This window comes from Prunus mume, linkage group LG5 (assembly GCF_029339155.1).
Source record: "Prunus mume cultivar Tortuosa linkage group LG5, ASM2933915v1, whole genome shotgun sequence".
NCBI classification, from domain to species: Eukaryota; Viridiplantae; Streptophyta; class Magnoliopsida; order Rosales; family Rosaceae; genus Prunus; species Prunus mume.
In genome coordinates this window covers 11194420-11212997 of record NC_142702.1, presented here as the reverse complement: position 1 = coordinate 11212997, position 18578 = coordinate 11194420, and the positions used below count along the sequence as shown (strand labels likewise).

The window sequence follows — 18578 nt, the reverse complement described above, 5'->3', positions numbered from 1 at the left end:
CCTTCACCACTCCATTCACTTTACACTCTCTTGTATTGGTTTTTTTTTTTTTTAATATTTAAATTATAATCGGTATTATAAAAAATTACAATTACAAAGAAGATCCTCTAGAAATCTTATAACCATATAAGTAAAATTTTAACTAAGCATTTACAAGGCGTAGTAATTGGAATTTTATTTTGACTTTAAAAAGAAGAAAGAAAGAAAAAAGGTCTCTTCATTTTAACAGTATATATACAAGGCTAAGTAAAGTGGGACCTAAAACTAAGCCAAAACTCGAAAAATCACGCATGAACACAAGCAAATCAAGCAACCCAAGAAATCCGGGATTTTGAGTATTTGGACCCAACGCGTTTACTTGATGGTCCTTCATTACACTCACCCAGAAACCTGTCTAAATATAATAATACCGCCAGTGGTAGTAGATAGAGACAGCCGGACAAAGCCTTTATTCTCTTCTTCTCTCTGCTTCTGCGTATTCTACTAGGCAGGCACCCTGGTAAAGCAAAGGTTGAGTCTTTTCTTTCTCACCTATGTACCCATCATTCGTTTCTACCCATTAGTCTACTCAGTTGCTCTTTCTTTCTGCTCAATTGGGTATTCTAGTTTCGTGTTGAATTGTTCAAATTTGATAGCTTTTTGTTGATTTGTTTATTGATTTTAGTATTTTTCTTTTGCCTTTTTCTTTTGTCCTGTTTCTGTAGACCTTTTTTTGGTTTTGCGGTCTTATATGTTCAGTGACTTTAGTTTGTGATCCACAGATTCAAAGGTGTGTTCTTTGTTGTACAAATTGCTGATTGAGTAGCTGATCAAGCAAGGTTTTGACCCTCTCTGGGTTCTCTTTATTTGGTTGTCTTGTCTCAAGTTTCATCATTTTTGTGTGGTTGGACTCTTGATTTATTTTTCCTGTTTCTTGTATCGAAGGGAATTCATCTGTCATAGATGCCATATCAGAAAGTTGGTAATAGTGATTTCTGTTTGTTGATTTGGTGGTAGCAATTGTACATCACTTGTTGGGGGGTATAAATCCATGCCTTTTATTTTACATCTATAAAGTCAATCTAGAGGGATTTGACTTCTCAAATTTGGAGATTGGAGATTGGATCTTATGTATTTTGTTAAGACATTCAGTAGAGTTAGATATTGCTGCTGAGGAAGTGTTAAGGAAGGAATTAAGTGTAGGTCTAAATGGGGAATACTTGTGTTGGACCGAGCATTTCCAAGAATGGATTCTTCCAATCGGTTTCGGCTGTAATGTGGCCAAACCGGTCGCCAGATGACTCAGTTCACACAAACGAAGAAACTATCAATGATACATCAACACCTAAGGAACCTGAGTCACCTATGCCGGTACAAGACAAACCACCAGAACAAGTGACAATACCAAAACCAGAAACCGAGCCAAAGCAATCCGCAAAACCCAAAAGGCCACCACAGATGAAGAGGGTCTCTAGTGCAGGACTTCGGACCGGTTCAGTGTTACAAACGAGAACTGGAAAGTTAAAGGAGTTTTACAGTTTGGGGAGGAAACTGGGACAGGGGCAATTTGGAATAACGTTTTTGTGTGTGGAGAAGGCGACAGGGAAAGAGTTTGCATGCAAATCGATTGCAAAAAGGAAGTTATTAACTGATGAGGATGTGGAGGACGTGAGGAGGGAAATTCAGATAATGCACCATTTGGCAGGGCACCCAAATGTTATATCTATTAAGGGTGCGTATGAGGATGCTGTAGCAGTTCATGTAGTTATGGAATTATGTGCAGGAGGTGAGCTCTTTGATAGGATTATCCAGCGTGGGCATTATACAGAGAGAAAGGCAGCTGAGCTAACTAGAACTATAGTTGGAGTTGTGGAAGCTTGCCATTCATTGGGGGTTATGCATCGAGACCTTAAGCCAGAGAATTTTCTTTTTGTCAGTCAGGATGAGGATGCACTTCTCAAAACTATTGATTTTGGATTATCTATTTTCTTGAAGCCAGGTAATTGTCATTGCGCCGTTTTCTTATTATTGGAATCTCTTTTTAGATATTCTTCTATTAATGTTACTTCAGTTATGATGCTCAAGGCTTTAAGTCTATCATGCCCCTACCAAATGAAATGCGATTCAGTACAATATTGTGCATAAAACTGATCACAGAACTTTTTTGTCTAAATATTTCATTGTCCATCTGCTCCTTTCAATCATCTTTAAAACAGTATCCATTCACTCACTTGTCTTCACTCACTTGTCTTACAATATGCTTTGAATTTAAGGGCGATTCTCCAACAAGTATTTAAGTTAAGGATTGGTTACATATTTCTAATCTCGGCCGTTGGATTGCATTCATTAGATGTGTTGGTAGATTTAATATGCAACATACATGCAATCCAACGGTCGAGATTAGAAATGTGTAACCAATCCTTAACATAAAATACTTATTGGAGAATCTTCCTTGAATTTGATACTCAATCATGTTTTAACATTTTGTGGCTCTGTTCTGGACCATTCTGCTGTTGTACCATTTGTCTCTGAACTAATCACTTCGAGCATGCAAGCTTTTTCTTTAGTAATCATCCAGTTAACTCATAAGTTTTGTTGGATACTCAAGTCTGGGAATTGGAATACCTGAGGCCATATTTACATTATACTCCCCATTTTAAAAGCTTTAAAATTTTAGAATTATCTTCTTCCAGGCTTCAAAGTCCCAACTAAAAGATCTGATTGTGGAAACCAGACAGAGTCTGGTAGCTTCAAAAACAAGGGAAAGCAGGGGCAAGACTGCTATACAATTGCTTATGTTACCTTGGGTTCTCTAAGAAAATTTAAAATTTTGATAATGAAATTTAAAATCGGAATTTTTTATTTCATAATCTTGTGTAGTTGATAGTATTTACAAAAACTCCCAAAAAGTAAGTACTATAACATATGATCAAGTTATATCTCATGAATGGTTTAGAACTTATATGAATTTTATGAGAAAATGGGAGTTTAGAACAAATGCTATAATTTTTTATGTATGTAAATTCGAATCAATAGATTTTTTATGATAAGCGTGATCCCTAATCTTATTACCAACACATCAAAGTTTTAAAGGTCACATAAATAACCTAACCTAAGTTTTTTCCATAACGGTCACTTCTTAAATAAGCATTACACAAAATATCCGAGAGCCACTACTTTTTCATTGGCATTGCATCTTTTTAGTATACATTTATTTCTTGCTCTATCCATTCAGTAGCCTATATACCTTGAGCTGAGACTGGGATGACATTTGTATTACCAATGATTCCAAGTCATTCTCTTATTATACACTGTTCAACCATTAACTCTGCAGTCATACTCACTGAACGCCTGAGACCCCAGACTATCTTCTTTCTACTTTTGTATCTTGGCCGATTTGTTTGGCTTGTTTCACACAATGTACCACCCTCTTTTACAGTTTTGGAAAGGTTCTGGTTTGGGAGAGCTTTTATGGCGCTGTATTCCTATATAGTCAAATAGCTGTAGTGATTGCAAATGGCATCACCTTCACCTATAGGATTTGTATAAGCCAACCTTCTGTCTTCTAAGAAAAAATAAATTCAGCCAAATGAATCATCCTCTTTTACAGTGTAGGACAACTTATGGTTTTGGATAGCTTTGTTGTAGTATTCCTAAATAGTGAAATTGCTGTAATGATTGCAAAATGTATCACCTCTGGGATCTGGATAAAGTGAACCTTTGTTCATGCACATGGTTCATTTCTTCTAAAAAAATAAGTTAGTGTGAGGTCATTTTTTTAGTTTATTGATTTATGTTATTGTGGATGCTAATTATTTGATTACTACTTGTTCACATTCCATATGTAATGATCAAATTCAGTTAGCTGTTCGATGTTTCTGACAATGACGTGAGTTTTTAATATTTTGCTTTTAGCCACCTTCTTCCAGTCAGGTAGGTTCCCAATGTCTTTTTTTAAAATCTCCCCACAAAACTTTACTTAACCTTGTACACTATGGGATAAGCTACAGTACCTATAATGTCAACTTTGGATTTGAACTTTAGCTTGAGGTCAAAGTCTGGTCATTGTGGAAAATAAAATTTTGGAATTTCATGACAAAAGCTTGTTACCAAAAAAATAGAATACTTTGTTAAAGTTTTAATAGTCGAAAAGATAGATTCCATCAGTGGAAATTTCAATATAATATTTGAATCTATACAAATTTCTGGGATGCATTGGATACGATTTTATTGTAATGCAAATAACCATATATTAACTCCTTTTCTGTGCATGGTTTCCAAACTTAGTTTGGTGAAGCATGCTTCTTGTCTGTGCTCTTTTGACTGATTGGTACTTTATTTTTTTTAACAAATAATAACTAGAGTTGAAGATTAAACTTTTCAGAATTTAATAATGGAATCTAGAGTTGAAAGATCCATGGTTGCCTCCTTGCAGGAGAAAAATTTAGTGATGTGGTTGGAAGCCCATATTATGTTGCACCTGAAGTTTTACGAAAGCGTTATGGTCCAGAAGCGGATGTCTGGAGTGCTGGAGTGATCCTTTACATTCTGTTAAGTGGTGTACCTCCATTTTGGGCTGGTGAGAACTTTTGGCTTGATATACATTTGATTCTTGATGTTCTTTCATGCTTTAATAAATATGATCTTACTTTTGATCGTTGTAATAATTTTCCCCATTTTCTTGTTTTTACTTTACTTTGTTGTGATTCCACAGAAAACGAGCAAGGAATTTTTGAACAGGTCCTGCATGGTGACCTCGATTTTGCATCTGACCCTTGGCCTAGTATTTCTGATGGTGCCAAAGATTTAGTGAGAAGGATGCTTGTTCGAGACCCTAAAAGGCGAATGACTGCACATGAAGTTTTGTGTGAGTCCCTTTCAATGTTTATATATATATATATATATATATATATATATATTCTTTCAGGATTGTTGATTGTGAAATTTGAGGATTTTTATTTGTGGCTAGGGTATTTGACTAATCAGAATCCAAAAAGGATTGTACTGGAATGCATATTTGTACTTAATTTCTTCCAAATCACCATTGGATTGCTCTACTTGGAGCTTTCTAGGTCATAGGCCTTAAGTACTCTTCTGGTCTGTTAAAAAATCTTAATATTGATGTGCTGTCCAAAAAGGATAAAAGAAAGTGGAAGTTGAACAAAAACAGGTGCAAAAATGACTGCTGAGTAATTCTCCCATTGATGTTCACCCTTTCAGTTCTTTTTGTGAGCTCTAATGCATGCAGCATCTATCTCAATACTTAAAAAGAAAGAATAGACAATTTCCTTCCTAATCATTTGTGTATTATGTGTCTTATCAGTGTTGTTTTTCTTTATTTGGTATTAAAAAATTTACCTTGTCTTTAAAATCGGCAATATAAGGTTAGAGTAGATGTGATTGTTAATGATTAAATAGAGATATAAAGATTTTATACATTACTATGATGTTTAAAAAACCTTAACACAGCAGTGGAAGTCGGATCTTATTTTTTAAACCTCTTAGGAAAGCGCAAGGATCACTTCGGCTGCTACACTTTTAGGCATTTTAAGTTATGTGTATTTTGTTGTGATCATTTTTAGCATGTCATTTTCTTTTAATTGATTACATGGGTTTTATTCCTTTCAGGTCATCCCTGGGTGCAAGTTGATGGTGTGGCTCCTGACAAGGCTCTTGATTCTGCAGTTCTAAGTCGCTTAAAGCAATTTTCAGCAATGAACAAGCTCAAAAAAATGGCTCTCAGAGTAAGTATCTGAATGTGCCAGGCACAAACATTAGATATTTGGAGCGCTAAATATTTGAAGTTGTTGCATAAAACTTATTGAAATACTTAATAACTTTTGTCTTTTGGCTGGAACTTTGATTAATAACTTAAACGAAGTGTTTTTTGGATTGTCTTTCACCAAGATGATAATTTCTTTTTTAATTTTTTCCAGGTCATTGCAGAGAGCTTATCTGAAGAAGAAATAGCTGGCCTCAAAGAAATGTTCAAGATAATAGACGCCGACAACAGTGGTCAAATCACTTTTGAGGAACTTAAGGCTGGATTGAAAAGATTTGGAGCTAATCTCAAGGAGTCTGAAATTTATGATCTAATGCAAGCAGTACGTACAAGATCAAAGTTGGAGTACTTTCAACTCTAGTAATTCATTATTTTTTTCAGGAAGTCAGAAGTAGAATAGTAGGAACACATATTTTACCCCTAGAAGACTTGACCAAAGTAATAGATACATGCCTCTCTCTCTTAGCTCTACCTGCCGCCACACTTTGTCTTACACTCTGGCCAGTGCGTTTTTTCTGGTCATAGCCACCATGGTCATTCCAGCCACAGTGACCTTTTTTTAAAGAAATGAAAAAATGAATGCAAGTTTTTTTTCTGATGTTAAAAAAATGAAAGAATTTTTTTAAAGAATAATACAGTTAATTTTTAGGTGGCTATAGAGGGAAATTAGTTTGGTTCATATAGAATGGCCTCTTCAGGAGAAGATAAAATATTGAAATGGGCAAACTACGGATGCACCTCATGTGGTTGGCCCAAAAACAAAAGCCAGCATACAATTTGTTTATCAACACTTATAGAACTTATGGTTTCATAAATAGGGGTAAATGCGACTAAATTCGTACGATGGTAGAACCTTAGAGGTAAAAATAATTCTAGATTTGTAAAAGATTAGAAGAGCTAGAGTTTATTTTTTAATAGTAAAGTTCCTGATAGATAAACTATTCTTGTTTAAGGTGAAAAAGAAGCGAATATGCCCACATTTAGAAGTTTAACGCTTAATTGTCACGTGTCACAAATTACACAGATTTTCTTTCTAGGTTAGAATGCCTTTCTTAAAGGGAGTGCAGTTAATAATATCGTTTTGCAGAGATTCTTTAAGATCATAAGTAACGCATTTTCTGATTTGCAGGCAGATGTAGATAACAGTGGAACCATTGATTATGGAGAATTCGTAGCTGCAACATTGCACCTAAACAAAATTGAGAGAGAAGATCATCTATTTGCAGCTTTCTCCTACTTTGACAAGGATGGAAGTGGCTATATTACTCCAGATGAGCTTCAACTAGCTTGTGAGGAGTTTGGCATAGAGGATGTTCGCCTTGAAGAAATGATACGAGAAGTTGATCAGGACAATGTAAGTGATTCTATGTTAACAATACATCATTGGTATTAGGATGGGAAGTAGTTGATGATGTGGCTCAAAATAAGGCATGGATCCCAAGTGTCTAAACTTGGGATGATTCAATAGTAAACTAGCATTATTTGGAGAGTAATGCAATAGGTTCACGTATTCGAAGGGTGATGCGACAGTTACAAAGAGTTATACAAAAAAATTTATCTTATAAACTGACATGGCAGTTCCATTTTTGGTTTGCTAGCATACATAAGAGGCATGCTAAACGCACCAATTAATCATGTGAGTATGGGTGGCTGCAAACTCAATTGCTGCGTCAGTTTATGTAACAAATTTGTTACAGTCAAACTGTGTCAATAGTATTGCTTTTGTATGCACCCAGTAGCCTTTTGGTGACCGATTAGAAAGCAGTTTGCATGAAACTTGGTCAAACTGCATGTCTGCTTTGCGACCCTAAGAAATGAATTCAAACAAAATTAATGACCTAAATGTCAAGCAAAAGCTCTTTTACTATCATGGTAATGTTGTTTGAAATAGTACAGTGGATTTGGGGTTTAGAACTCGTGATGACCCAAAAGAGGAATGAGTATGTCAAGAATCCGTGCCTTGTCTTTGTTTCATTACTACATGTTTACACTAATATTTATTGCACAAGGGATGAGTTCTGTCAAGCCAGCCTTCTGATCTTTTTACATGTGAGAGTTACCCATGTAGATTTCCTTTTTTTTATTGCAGGATGGGCGCATAGATTACAACGAGTTTGTGGCCATGATGCAAAAAGGAAATTTTGTTGGCCCGGGTAAGAAGGGCTTGCAAAGTAGCTTCAGCATTGCCTTTAGATAAGCAGTTACAATTTAGTTTCATAGATAGCAAAAGGGTTTCCTGCTTCATTCTTCATTGTTTTGAGGTATTAAGATTGTATAGAAAGGTGCTTAACTGCTCATCCAAGTTGCAGCTAGACATTTCCGGTCATCCTCGCTGAATTTGTTGAGACTTCCACCCTGAAGGGATTTTGCAGTTTTAAGTCGAGCCCTTTCTATTTTGTATACAGTGGTGATAAATTTTTTTTATTTCCATACGTATAACTTTTATTTTTATTTTTATCCATAATGAATATATTCTTACCTTGGATGGTTTAAAAGGCACAATTCTGATGGCATGCACGCAAGTTTGGTTTTCATTCTTACAATTTTTTGTTCTTGAAATTGCAAACCAAGAAAACAACATTGTAGACAAGTTTTTGAACCAAGGCCAGAAAAGGAAAACAAAAACAGGGTTTTAAAATCACTTTTCAGGAAAGGAATTTCTGTTCAGGAAGTATTGAATTGATGTCATTTTTCTCCCAGTTCAACAAAGAACCTTAAATAAAAAAACCTGTTATTGTTTATTAAAAATCATTTTCTTAAATCTGATGCATTTATGCCTGATATCAAACGACTACCACAAAGCCCATATGATGCATATAATAACTTCAAATATTAAAATAAGCATCGAAGTTTTTAGAGAACAAGAGGCGCTAATCCGAATCCAAATACTCTTGGATGACAAGGCACCGGTTTTTTTTTTCTCCTCCATTTTAGAAACAACTTTTATGTTTCGTTGGTTAGCAGAGACCATTGCGTACGTGTATATACGTAATATAGTAAATAGTTATAAAACTGTAAGTCAAAAAAAATTTCAGTATCCAACACAAGTTGGAATTTGGAAATTCTATTTCTTGTTTTGTTTTGTCTAGAATCATATTTCAAGAGGAATTCTGCATGTCCAAGAAGAAAAGGAAAGAGGAATTCTACATGTACAACATTTTATCAGGAACGTATATTGGTTTAACCCATTCAGGGAACATGATCTGAGAACTCAAAGAAACCCTGGGGAACTAATTTGGACAATAATCCAGTCCAACTTGGTTTTATCCGATGAGACCGAGTGTTAAATTCATCCATGATGTAGCATCCAGATAATTCCTACTTTCCCAGCAGTTTTGAATGAAGGCATTTTGGTGCTGACTTGTGCTCAAAAGACTTCTAATGAACAGTAACAACTCCAACACAAAACCAGGCGAGTAGGTCATAGGTTGACCAATCAAATTTAGCAAGTCCACGAATTTGATCTCTTCATTACCGGCTTCATCTGTCTGTCTTCCTCGAGCGCTATCATACCCAAATGAGACGGATCTTCCAACATCATCTTTGCTACCAAGTACCCCGCAACTGACCAGGTCTGGAATTTTCGGGCCTGCTTCCCAACGTAACGACCAAGTTTCCCATCATAGTATTCAGGCCAATTGTCTTTCAGCAACCTGCTCTCAGCAAGTTCAATGGCACGTCTAGCAATCTGGGGCCGCCCAGTCTTGATGCATGCAGCAGTGAGAAGCCATAACAGCACTGTATCAACCACAATGACAACATGTAAATGGCAGGAAAAATAAAGGAACACCCTAACAACATCGCCACATCATTTAATTATCACGCTGAGATGTATACACAGGTATATGTAGAGTAATCAAGCTTTAGGCAAAGTAAAAATACTACAGTTTTTATCTCAATTCACTGCTAATAACTCATGACCAAAACCTTTCTAGTGACAAAAATGATAACTTCTCCAAAAATTTATGGAGTAAAATAGTTATGAAACTTCCTACTCTACTTGCAAGTTGCATCCGTTGCTCTGTCCTAGAAAACCCCTATATTCTCTCATCTCGTCTGCAATTATTTGCAGACATTCAGTCCATGCCAAAATAGCGTTGATGCTGTCTTGAAAAATTTCAAACGCTGAATTATAGGGAAAAAGAAATTTGCACCATGGATAGAGGAATGTGGACAAAAGAGGGTGAAATCTACGAATTAGTGAAGAATAAGAGTTGGTTGAGTAAAGATTCAATATGCTTTCATGTAAACTGCAGAATTGGTCCAGCAGAATGGGCCAAAGGAGGGGTGAAGGAGGCGACATGGGAGAAAGATGGGGAGCAGGGGAGAAGTTCTCTTTTTCCAATCTTTTTCTACTGATCTATTGTGCAATTTCCATAATGCCATCAGTAGTTACGGTAAAATTTTGTACAGAGGAGGCTATTGAGTGCAAGCATACCTGGCCAAGACCCTCCGTTGTGGTAGCTCCATCTCGTATTTTTTGGGTCGCAGCCTGTTACAATCCGCCATTGATGACTTTCTATAGCTGGATAACAAACCTTTAGTGGCATTTCTCCTGCCAATTCTTCCCATCGTGATTCTATGAGATCCATTATTGCCATGGATTGTTCGGGGGTTGCCAACGATGAAAGAATTGCTATACAATTACCCAAGCAAAACCAACGGAAATCCATTCTGGCGGGACTGACATTCCCAATAAAGTAACCACCACGAGTTGGCATAAAATCAAAGACCCAGTCTGGAAGAGAATCTGGTATCACATTGAACTTGTTGACCGCTGTATGTGAGTACTCTTCAGTTTTATATCGATATATGTCATTTAACTGCTTAAAGTCTAGCCAAAAGTAACTTCTCATGTGATAGCTCAAGGCATGAAGGCGTTTTACTATGCGCTCTACAAACTCCTTCCCCTCATCATCTTGCTTAAGCAACAGCAAAGCACATCTTAAAGCCATGAAGAAAAGAGCCTGAATTTCGATGGGGTACCCATAGACACCCTGAAAACACAAAACCAATACAGAAGTGAGCCTAAGGAATTGAAAAGATAGGCAACACAAAACCAAAATCTAAAAAAGCAGCACATTTATCTTAAAACACAAAATTGAAAGCAGCTAGTAGTGATGACTGATGAAGATCAATGAATGCTCTAACAAGAGAGTGCCCACAGTGCTTCATATTACAAGAAAATGTAATCTAAATTAACTTTCTTTTGCTTTTGTTTTTGTTTTTTGCAATTTAATTGATGGCAAGCTGAAAATTTGATGGGGAGATTAAAAGTTCTCAAAAGTCTGTGCACCAAAATATCACGATGGGTTTAGTTGCATGAATTTACCTCTGCCAGGGTCATAAGAACCTAAAACAATCCTTCAGGGAGAGATATCTTGGGGTTAACATGGCAAGTGAGTGACTTAGCTCATAAGCCTTTACAACAAACCTGATTTACAATATAATTTCGAATGCTGCACTCAGATAATGAGGAAGAAGGCACTAACTGGGAGATTCATTTGTTTTGGCAGACAAGAAAATATCGACTCAAATTCGAATACGTTAGATCCAAGTTCCATCCTCCTAGACAATTAAACAAACGAGAAGGCTGACCAGGTTGACACGAAATTCAATATTAGAGTTACTCATAGAAGGATGATTTGAGTTTCTGAATGTTGTAGACTAAGTTACTAGCTGCAAAACTAACAACTTATGCATATGCTAATATTTTAAGGGTGACGTAGTACAGCCCGTAGGTATTAGATTAAGCACTCAAATACTAGAACGGAGAAGAATATAAGAGACCGGGGAGAAGAAATAGAGATAAAAAAGACGAGATAAAGGACAGAAGCAGTAGAACAAAGAAGAATATCGGAGATCGAGGAGAAGAAATATAGATCGAAGGGACGAAATCAGAGAGTTCTAGGAAAAGGTTTACTCAACATTCAAATCTGAATTTTAAAGAACTACATGGGGGTATTTATAGCAAACTAAAACCTAGACATAACAGGATAAAAATCCCTTGCTTAAACAGAAATTCTAACCCAAATAAAATAGGAAACTTAAAACTAGAAATCTGGAAATCTGGAAAAGTAGAAATCCTACTAGAATTTGGAAAACTAGAGAATCTAGGAAACTAACAAATACATTAGGAAACTAATAAACTTAGGTCCTACGTGGCCTGCATCAAAGGGCTTTGACTGTGGTGGACTCATGATATTAGGCATATATGGCCTGATTCATACCAGATGATAGAAAAACAGGACTCAACATAATTATGAAAATCTTACCATTCTACGATCAATCATGCAGCATCCATCAGCACAAAGAAGGGTTGGAAATGTGTCGAACCCCTCCGATAGACATAAACTTAGAATAAGCCGCATACCCTTCTGACATTCAGGAAGTTCCGCCAATGAAGAGTCTCCAGTGGATTTTGTGTATGCTCGAAGCAATATGATCCACCAAAATCCAGAATCAACAGGAGCAACTCTTCCTATCGCACTCTCGCCAAAATCTGCTATTAAAGTCTCACTGTTCCTGACTGGATCATGGAGTACTTTGAAACTAGCTGGCATTACTCCTTCTCCAAGATGGAACCTATCAATCTTTTTCTCCCATGACTGAAGACGCAGAGTCTTCAAGATAAAATTTTTAACTATTTCAGGTTCACCATTCATCAAAAAAGCCAATCCACTAGGGACAAAGTCTCTGACAAACACCTTCACAGATGCATAAGAAGAAAAAATAAGAATAAAATTTGTGATTGCCAACTTCATGGAACAGAAACTCTGCCTGGTAAATCAGAGTTAAAGAAAAGCACAAATGGAGAACTGGATAAGTTGAAAGTTGAAACTAATATAGTTTGTTCAACATATAAAAAAATATGTCCTGCATAAGGAATATCCAAGGCAGAACATATCCCACAGTTTGAAATATATTATTGGAACATTAAATCAGCAAGTTAATTATAAAGCTTGGAAACTCGGGTATTCCGCCCCCCCTGCCCCCAGGCAGACAATGTGCCTAAGCCTGTTTGTATGCATGTATCAAAATTCCTAAGACATGTATACATATAAACATGGTGGTCATCAAAAACTGAAAATGTGGCTCCCCAATACGACTAAGGGACTGACGAAGGATAACACAATGCACTTCAAATTTGTTTACTATATGGATGTGTCACAATAACTCATGTCTTCAATGCAAAAACATCATAAATGTTCCTTACGTGTGTGTGTATTTGTAGGGTGATACTATAACCAAAAGATTGAAAACATGAACAAATGGAGATATACAAACAATGAAGTCTTAGGTTCTCTCTATTATTGCAGACTCAACATTCCAAGAATATGTACATTTAATACGACGAACAAGGAGAGGAGGTCTCTACCTGATCATAGTTAAGTTTTTCTTCAGAGGTATCTGTTGCAGCAATTGTCCCAACTGGCTGACCACGGAAAAACACCAACGAACGCCTCAAAGTTTCCCAGGCTTCAGCAACCATTGGATGTGGCTCAAAGCCAGTCAGTGACCTAGGGGTGCCAATGAATGACGTTCTACTGGGCGAAAATACATATTCAGGATGGTCAAAAAATCTGGAGGAGTTATCAGCATTTCTTGATGAGTGACGCGGGGACAACGCAACAGATAGTTCACTGAGAGACCTTTCATCAAATGATCTTTTTCTCTCCATATTCAGAAAGCTTGGTCGGTCTAACAACTTTGAAAAATCAATTTCTTCAATTTCTGCCACACTACATAAGGCATCAACATGCCTTATATTTCCATTCTGAGACATGTCTGAATTGGGTATTGACATTTCCACAGATTTCAGCACTTGACAGTCAGTGACCCAGTGGTTAGTTTAGTGCTCAACACCCACCCTGCAATTCAACCACCAGATTTGAACCATTGATCATCTGCAAAGAGGCAGTAATTATCTATTTCCACCTCTCCCACGTGACCAATAACGGATAAGAACCCATTTACTTTACTACTCTATCCAATGAAAACAAATAGAAATATTCCAACCACCCAAGTAAGAACTGTAAATGAGGTTAATTTATAGAATGATAATTGACAATTATGAAGTGGTTTACAAACCAAGTTTGTTGCATACAGCAGGAAAATTCACAACCCTCCAGTTTCCCAATTACAATCAATAATACATATCATTATAACGATGCTCCAAAAGAATGCAGGAAACCAAATATATTACTATGTTTCCAATCCTTCAAATTTCAGCAGTTAGGTATCTCAATAATTTACCAAACAAAATGAAAAGTGGGTTTTCGTTTTCTGTAAAGCCAAATAAAAAGTAATAATCAATGGATTCAATTTGATTCTCATTTCCACTTGTTTCTTCAGCAACCAAACATATATGATAGCATGTAAGAAAATACTCAAATCTGTCCGCCGCAAGAAGAGCAATTCCCGGAAAACAAATCCCAGAACTGATGTAGAATGCTTCAAGATCCAATCAAGTTGAATACTTTGATAATCCAAACCCATCAAAACATGCATGCATTATGGAATGGACATTGATTAATTAATTGGTTTTCAAGAACAGAGAACTAACCTCAAAGGAGTCTCCAAAGGCCAAGCTTGAGAGAACTAACCAAGCTCACTACTGACAGTGTATTCTTATAGAATCTTTTTTGGGTATCATGAGGCGGTGGTGGGTCGCTCAGTACTCTGTGAAATGGTAGAGATGACTGGCAGATGGGTTTGGGGTTAGAATGCCTAAATATCACTGCTACATCATATACATGAGACCTCTTCGGCAAATGAGGCTCTGTGATGTACGGAAAATGTTGACACTTTGGTGCATCGTGGATGATTTTTATTGACTGTGATTGGCAACTTGGATGATTTTTATTGACTGTGATGGGCAACTTGGATGATTTTTATTGACTGTGATGGGCAACTTGGTTGCGTTACATGTCGACTTAATTAGTGTTTCCAATGCATATTAATATTATAACATAAAGTATAAATCAATTTCATATTACATGTTAAAATTTGAGATGATTTTGAATCAATTGGCTCTTATTATAGTAAAATTATATCTAGAGTTCAAATTTCTCTTTCCATAATTATCAATGAAAAAAATTACTATATATATATATGTCACGAGATGTTACTGTGCGAAATATGATATATGATGTGGGGGACTTTAGTACTTAGACTTTGTTAAACAAGAACATGCCAACTGGGTCTTTAGCCTGTGTAACAATTGAAAATATGCGATGGCAAAGATGTCTCTTTGTCTTCGAGCAGTAGATCCAAAGTGGCTGGTGATCCTTTACAAACAACAAAGAGCACACTCACAAAGTCACATGAGGAACCCTGGACATCTTGTGATCTAATCAGCAAATTGCAAAAACTCGGCCAAACTTTTGAAGTTTCTAAGATTAATCAGCAAATTGAGACCATATAAATAAAACCTTGTCTTACGTTGACCTCATTGTTGTACGTATGTGGATTGATCACCATGTGCTAGCTACTTGGCATGGTTAAGTAGTGCATGCCTACCTCATGCAAGCAAGCTTCATGTGTGACTTAAAATAAAATGAAAATATGGACACCTAAGGCCACATGCGGATCTACTCCAGCCGAGTGCTGATTTTTATTATTTTTTTTTTTTTTGGGTAGGCTTAGTGGTATAAGTCGAATGAAGGTAAAGTACATAATAGCCTAGTCGTGTATTTAAAAGAAGCACAACCCTCTATATAGAAATAAGCCCATGCTTGAAGCATATATAAAATAGTAAACATGTAATCCATAACCTATATAAATTTGATTAAAAACAGACATCATAAATTTTCTTTTAGCCACCCAAAATGCCATATTTGAACCTTGAGAGCCCTCTCCCCCTCTCAAAACTTGTACCAACCTATCATTTTGTCTTCTGAATTCACTGTCGCTATTTCTCTTTTTCAGTTCCTCTTCTCTTATCTCCGGTGTCATACTCAAAGAAAACCTAACTCACGCTCTCAGCTCCAAATTTGGTCATCTCTTTGTGGGAGCAAATATTTTCATCTCCAATTATGAGACGCCCCATGGACAAAAAGAATTTTCCCTAGGTTATTTAATTGAGCCCATTTATTTGGCCAACTAATTAATACTAAAAATAGGGATAATATCTTAAATATGGGATATTGTCTTTATTCAATAAGATAATATTACCAATTTAGATATTATCCAAATTTGAAGATATCATCATCAAATTACGAGATTTGATCCCAATCAAATCCCTAATGGACTCAATCTCTGCAATTTTTGGAAACAATAAACTCCTTCCAAAGAAGAGTTTATTCTTTGCAAAGCCCTAGCCTCCGAGGCTCCTATTGTAACATCCCGATCTAAAATAATTATTAAATAAAAAATTTAATTGTGGAATTACATTTTTATCCTTAAGGGTAAGGGTAAATTGATCACTTCAAATTTGGAAACGATTTTGGGAAATTGAAATGCGCAATTGCGTAGACCTCACTCTCACGAGTTCGTAGACATGTAGTGGGCTCAAATCGGAGTTTGAACGAAGAAGTTGTGGTAAAACGGAAGTGCAATGGCACAACCATAAATTTGTTGAAGTGGGGTTTTTAAAAAAAAATTTCTCTCTCTCTCTGTCGATACCGCCGCTTCCTAGGGAGTTTTTGGCGCCGTCCAGCCACCAAATCCAACCCCACAACTTGCAAAACACTCCTCTCCACCTCCTCTACACGATTACTAATTTTCCAGACTCGATTTCGAGTTGTGAAGCGATTGGAATGAGGAAAAAAGTCGTAGTTTTTTCATCGTCATTTCCGGCGATTCTAAAAATGGAATTCGATGAGTAAGGTATGCTTCTTCATCCATTTTTTGTGTTCCAGTTGTTTTGATAGTTGGTTTGGATCGATTTGAAGCCGTGAGTGTTTGATTAGAAACCTAGGTTTTGTCAGACGTTGACAGCGTTTTCCAGCCACTTCCCAACCAAATTGGAGGTCAGCCCAGCTATATAAGTTGCTCCCCTAGTTGCCCTGATCACATGGGTATAGGTATTGTTGGGTGATTTGAGAAATTTCTGTCGTCGGAAATTTCTCAAGCTACCTACGCGCTGCCGGCGCATGCAAAAATTTCTCAAGCTACCCACGCGATGGTGGTGTGTGTGTTGGGGCTTGGGCCATGGTGTGGTGGCCCATTGGGTTCTGTTTTGATCCCCTTGTTGTCCCGAGCACAACAGTATGCTAGGATTCAATTTTAGTTATAGTATACAGTCGAACGAATTTAGGCCTATTAGGTGATATCGGGGTTCGATATGTTCGGACCGTTGGATTGACTCCAATTCCAAGTATGTTATTTTCCGTACCTCTATGATCGAGTAGGAGTTAACGGATCGGGAATTGGAGTCTCGGATACTTCGATTCAAGGAGTTTAGGGTTGGGTAATCAATAACCGTTTGATTGTGCGATCGAGAGTAATCCAACCACTCGATTGAGACCAAATCTCGGGACATGTTGCTTGTTTTGAGTTGGACCTTTGGGAACTCTCGGTTTGGAAATCAGAGGTCGTTGACCTCGTGGGCCCTAGTTGACCAAAAATGGGAAGTTGACCAAACCGTAGGCCATGAACCTATCAAAACCATCTTAACAAAAGATTACGCTTTTAAATCCCGAGAATTAGATTTTTCTTTCTAATTTAAAGTTTGTGTTTGAAATACAATTGTTAACATATCTCGATATTTCTTCAATAGGTGCTCAAGTTCCAGCTTGCTAACAAGCGGGACCCCCACCGGGCCATACCAGCTTGGACTTTCTGTGAGTGGACTTTGTTTAAATAAGCATTTTTTTACAAGTATGAATTTCCTGCATAAAAAAGGATTTTTAAAAAACTTTATATTTGTTTTTACTTGGATATGGAAAATAATGGAAATTGAAATATGTTTGCATGCAGAAATTATAAGGGATCTTGTGGCACTATTTGGAAATAAAAGGGAATTTCAGTATTGATTTGTGCGGCACCTTCTATAGTGCACCAGGCGCACCCATGCGCCATTTGTCCTTTATGAAGCATGTGCAGTGCACTTACTAATTGATTTGTAAAAAAAAAATAGAAGAAAACCTGCTGTAACAGGTCAAGGTAATAGGTTTTTTCTTGGGTATTTTTGCGTGCGATGCTCCCAAAATCTGGTCCTAAACTTCAAACCCATCTACTGCTGAAGATGGTCATCTCCTCCATTGGTTGTCAGTTGTTTCCTAAGGTATAAAGCATTGGGTGTCACTGGATTTGAAGCTTTCTAAGGTTAGTATTGAGCAATCTCACCTATCTCTTGCTAAGTCCTAACTAACCTCACCTCTTTTTAAGTTAATTATGTTTATGGGTAAACCTTAATCTCATATGTCCCTTGCTAAGCCCTAACTAATCTCAAGAATTTATAAGTTAATTTATGTTTATGGGTAAACCTAAATCCCACCTAAGTTTTGTACCAAATTTGAATTGAATTTGTTTTATACAGAGAACATGCATTGTAATATTATGCATAAGAATTTCGTTGGATGTATAGAAGATGATTTATTGGAGCACGAAAATACAATTGCATAGGGGTCATGCAATTCATAACTTTCTGTTTGTCAATTGGCATATTGTTGGCATATTACTTCTGTAATAACCCAAACCTAAAATTAATATTTAATTATTAATTTATTAGAAGAAAAGACTAAAATGCCCTTAGAATTTTTATTAGGTCAAAGGTTGACTTTTTGACCAAGAAGGAAATTGGGGATTTCAATTATACTGTTGCGTAGAGCGCGACGAAACGAGTCCGTAGACACGTAGTGGACTCGAATCG

At 36.7% G+C, this 18578-nt stretch overlaps 2 protein-coding genes across 5 annotated transcripts; one reads left to right on the top strand and one right to left on the bottom strand.

Annotated features, from left to right (window-relative positions):
* The first annotated feature begins 307 nt into the window (after positions 1-307).
* LOC103331109 (calcium-dependent protein kinase 1) lies at positions 308-8263 on the top strand. Of its 2 annotated transcripts, XM_089053524.1 has the most exons (9): positions 348-510; positions 762-818; positions 925-1978; positions 4415-4558; positions 4694-4846; positions 5608-5723; positions 5916-6083; positions 6891-7115; positions 7851-8263. In XM_089053524.1, exons 3-9 carry the CDS (start codon positions 1189-1191, stop codon positions 7956-7958), a joined length of 1704 nt encoding a protein of 567 aa, XP_088909650.1. In that variant the 5' UTR covers positions 348-510; positions 762-818; positions 925-1188; the 3' UTR covers positions 7959-8263. The 2 variants fall into 2 exon arrangements, with proteins under 2 accessions (XP_088909649.1, XP_088909650.1); XM_089053523.1 differs by having other exon boundaries at positions 308-1978.
* Positions 8264-8780: 517 nt separating this feature from the next.
* Positions 8781-14564, bottom strand: LOC103331108 (putative alkaline/neutral invertase B). Of its 3 annotated transcripts, none has more exons than XM_008233718.3 (5): positions 14328-14564; positions 13140-13632; positions 12037-12468; positions 10200-10758; positions 8781-9499 (listed from the first exon to the last, which is right to left on the bottom strand). In XM_008233718.3, exons 2-5 carry the CDS (start codon positions 13566-13568, stop codon positions 9204-9206), a joined length of 1716 nt encoding a protein of 571 aa, XP_008231940.2. In that variant the 5' UTR covers positions 13569-13632; positions 14328-14564; the 3' UTR covers positions 8781-9203. The 3 variants fall into 3 exon arrangements, with proteins under 3 accessions (XP_008231940.2, XP_088909648.1, XP_088909647.1); XM_089053522.1 differs by having other exon boundaries at positions 13140-13668; positions 14328-14484; XM_089053521.1 differs by having other exon boundaries at positions 13140-13689; positions 14328-14441.
* Between the last annotated feature and the right edge of the window lie 4014 nt (positions 14565-18578).